This window comes from Aplysia californica, unplaced genomic scaffold (genome assembly GCF_000002075.1).
Source record: "Aplysia californica isolate F4 #8 unplaced genomic scaffold, AplCal3.0 scaffold00036, whole genome shotgun sequence".
NCBI classification, from domain to species: Eukaryota; Metazoa; Mollusca; class Gastropoda; order Aplysiida; family Aplysiidae; genus Aplysia; species Aplysia californica.
Genome location: NW_004797306.1, coordinates 647,017 through 650,696, shown reverse-complemented (window position 1 = coordinate 650,696; position 3,680 = coordinate 647,017). Strand labels below are relative to the sequence as shown.

Below are 3,680 nucleotides of genomic sequence, written 5' to 3'. Positions count from 1 at the left end.
GAGACAGAGAGAGAGAGAAGAGGGGAGGAGTTGATCTTGCGAGAACTTCCGGGCGGGTGAGAGTGAGAATAGCCACTTTCATCTGCAAAACCGCCGCCCAAGGAAGTAGATCTACAGTGGACCAGTGCATAGCACCACACGACACCCAAAGGTAGATCCGGCCCTTCCCAGCGGTGGGTCCACCAAATTTCAATCTTACCGCTTCACGTGAAAAAAAATAATTTTTGGGTGGTGGGTAGACTAGATCTACACTCTTCGCCGGTGCATGCATCAGTTGCCGACTCTCGATTATCGATAATTGGTTATTTCGAAAAGTGGATTGCCATTTCAATCTCATAGTAATTATAAATTAAATAACAGTAAGAAACCAAAGTGTTCAAATGACATACCATAGTGGAAATTCCCAACTTCTGGATCATAAAAGTAAGCGACAGTTGACGACATGATAATAAAAAAGGAAACGTCGGGCTACTGCTAATTTCCTTTTTTCCAAAGATCACAAACAAATCGTCGTTTTTTTTATTTTTGGCCTGGTACTTATCAAGGTTTCAGTTTAAGACCTGTGCTGAAATAACAAATGAAGCTGGGGTATTAAATAAAGTACTAACAAATATATGTCCAAGATAAAAATCACATGTAGGAAAGAAATAAATTATACTGGATACTAGTTTATTAGAATTAAACCCTGTGAATGTGTATCAGTAAAGAATACATTTGAAACGTCAACTTGGCAAAGCAAACAGGAGCATCAACTCTGTTGTCTGACGCTCGAAGACAGAGTCGTTCTTGTTTGTTATTATTTACAGCTGACTCCCGTGAGCGGAAGAAGACAATAATAATGTGTTGAGTTCAGCTCTTTTGGCTTGGATTAATTTGATCTCATATGAGCCTGTCATAGACGTTCATACCTGAAGCTATAGAAAATCTCAGCTTTAGGTTTCTAGATCTGTCTCGTTACCAAGCCAACACTAGACTAGATTCTAGACATCTAGACTTTAGTCAACGTCAAATCCTTTCGAGACCACGTTCTGTTCTGTCTGCTCTGATTCACGTAACGACGCCTTCACGTAACTCAAAGGCTAGGCAAGAACTTCATTTCATTCATGTTATGGCATCGTCTCATTGTCTATCGGAAGAGTCAGATTCAGGAGTAGGGGGGACCTCTAACACTAACAGTCACAGTGTTGACTATGAAAACGGAGATTTAGATCTAGACTGCTCAGCAGATAAAATTAATCAGTTTCCTGAAGCCCTTGTTTTGGAAATTCTCCGTTATTTGCCAGTGAAGGAACGATGTATAGCAGGACGGTAAGTAGATCTAGTAAGCAGCATAGAAATGAATAGTCCTCTAGGTTGTTTCACACTTTCTAGTAAGGTCAACAAGACTTAAAGTGTATAAACCCTTTACCGGTAGATAATATCACATGCGATTAAAAGTAGAAATGATGCAAACTATTTTTAGGTAAGGCGCCCATCTTGTTTGACGTCAGACCAGGATACCCCTCCGATCACGTGACTACATCTAAGTATAGACAACCGCATGGCACCAAAGATGGAAGTATCTATGTATATTATGCTTAATCTACATAATGTTCTCGGAATTTCTGATAGTTGATTTGATAGCGCGTCTGCGTTTGATGTCGAGCAATGACTTTTGGAGGGGTTCGATTCCGGTCCCGGACAGTTTTTTTTTTCTCTTTTCCTCCTCCCGACTGACCAACAGTTCCATAAATTATAGGCCTAATTTGTAGAGTTCCTTTGACTTTGAAGTTGTAGTTTATTTTAAAAAATGTATTAGTGATTAAAAATGCAGGAGGGGGGGGGGTGGTAGATCTAAATTTAGATATCTAGATCTAGATCTAATCTAGATATTATCTAGTCCTCCTGCGTCTTTACGGCAATTTTCGTGCGGTCTTCCATCATGTCCAGGTAGGCCTAATAGATCTAGATCTAGAATCTAGATCTAGATCTAGATCTAATCTAGAATCTAGATCTAGATCTAGATTCTAGATCTAGATCTAGAAAATCCGAAATGTTACCGCAAACACGTCGTTCCATGTTTGGGTATCCCAGGAAGTGATGACATCACATTACTAAAATAAGCAGCCAATCAGAAAGATGCGTCATTTCTAAGTTTAACGGCATGTGATAATATAGATCTACCTGAACAAACATCAGGAAAAGACTGATTTTGATTTTGTTTAAAAAAAAAAAATCAAATGCCCCCCTAACTGAAACCCCCAAAATGTTATGCAATCATGCCTATTACCAGAGAGGGTTTACAGTAACAGAAAGGTGTCACTCGTGGCGGCGCTCCATAACAACAGTGCATTGTTTCGCATATCGCACGATGTGGGGCGCGGAAACCTTTACTAAACACATGCGCGGTAATCACTGCCACGGAGAAGCTCGGGGATCAACACCCCTCCTGTCATGTCATGAGAAAATGTTGTGCCGTCTGTAGTTAGTTCACTGGGTCACTATTACTAGGCCTTAAAACACTTAAACAAAGAAAGAGGCCTGTGAATTATATTGCATATATTATCTTGGCAACTCCCCGCCTCCTTCGGCCATAAACTGTAAGAGACTTGTTAGGAAGTTAACATACATCAAGCATCATAATGTATAGTCATCTATCCCTCCCCCCCCCCCCCCCCCCAATCTTTGTGGTACAGATCAGATTTCATTCCACAACTGTCTATCTAGACATCTCCACGTGAGTCTCGAAAAGCACGACTTCGAATTCTATCCGTCTGTTGGACGGAGTTTCTTAGAATTGTGAACATAAATAACTTTGAGGTATTTGCTTTCAACCATGGAGTTTATTGAATCAATCAGCAATGTTCGCAAAATCAGATATAAGATGAACGTCATATATATAAAAACGAACAAGCATCACAATGTACAGTCATCTACATTCTAAACAAAAATAAACACAGATACACATTACTTCGTCACTATAGATCTGAAAAAGTAATTATCACAGTATAATTAAAAGCATAATTATAATCGGTTTAATTTTTAGCAAAACTACTCATTCTCCGGTGTCCCTATGTCCTCTCTCTCTGCCGCTCTGTCTGTCTGTCTGTCTGTCTGTCTGTCTGTCTGTCTGTCTGTCTGTCTGTCTGTCTGTCTGTCTGTCTGTCTGTCTCTCTCTCTCTCTCTCTCTCTCTCTCTCTCTCTCTCTCTCTCTCTCTCTCTCTCTCTCTCGTCTCTTTCTCCCTCCCCCCCTCTCGCTCTCCCTTTTTTCAAACATTCATTCAGTGTTTGAACTTTCTGTGTCCTCTATGCTCTCCTCTCTTCTTATGTCTTCCTCTCTCTCTCTCTCTCTCTCTCTCTCTCTCTCTCTCTCTCTCTCTCTCTCTCTCTCTCTCCCTCTCTCTCTCTCTCTCTCTCTTTCTCTCTCTTGACACTCACTCACACACACTCTACACAGTCTGCCTGAACATCTGTCTCTCTATATCTCTCTCTCTCACTCTCTCTCACTCTATCTCTCTCTCACCACACTCTCTCTGTCAATATAGATCTATCTCAATCACAATAGATAACAGTATGCTTCACCACACTAACAGGCTCAATATAATGCATAGAAGAGATGATCACTATATGTAAAAAGTCTGACGATGAAAAAGACAGACGATCTATATCCAGAGGTCACTTAAACAGAACTCTGACACAAT

The 3,680-nt window shown here is 40.5% G+C and overlaps 2 protein-coding genes across 2 annotated transcripts in view; one reads left to right on the top strand and one right to left on the bottom strand.

Annotated features, from left to right (window-relative positions):
- Positions 1–577, bottom strand: part of LOC101845303 (histone deacetylase 3) — a 24,664-nt gene extending 24,087 nt beyond the window's left edge. The window contains exon 1 of the mRNA XM_005091818.3: positions 390–577. Within this exon, the coding sequence (XP_005091875.1) occupies positions 390–444 (55 nt within the window). The 5' untranslated portion in view covers positions 445–577. The remainder of the gene's footprint in view (positions 1–389) is intronic.
- Positions 578–787: 210 nt separating this feature from the next.
- Positions 788–3,680, top strand: part of LOC101845070 (F-box/LRR-repeat protein 12) — a 12,648-nt gene continuing 9,755 nt past the window's right edge. The window contains exon 1 of the mRNA XM_005091817.3: positions 788–1,308. Coding sequence (XP_005091874.1) covers positions 1,109–1,308 — 200 coding nt within the window. The 5' untranslated portion in view covers positions 788–1,108. The remainder of the gene's footprint in view (positions 1,309–3,680) is intronic.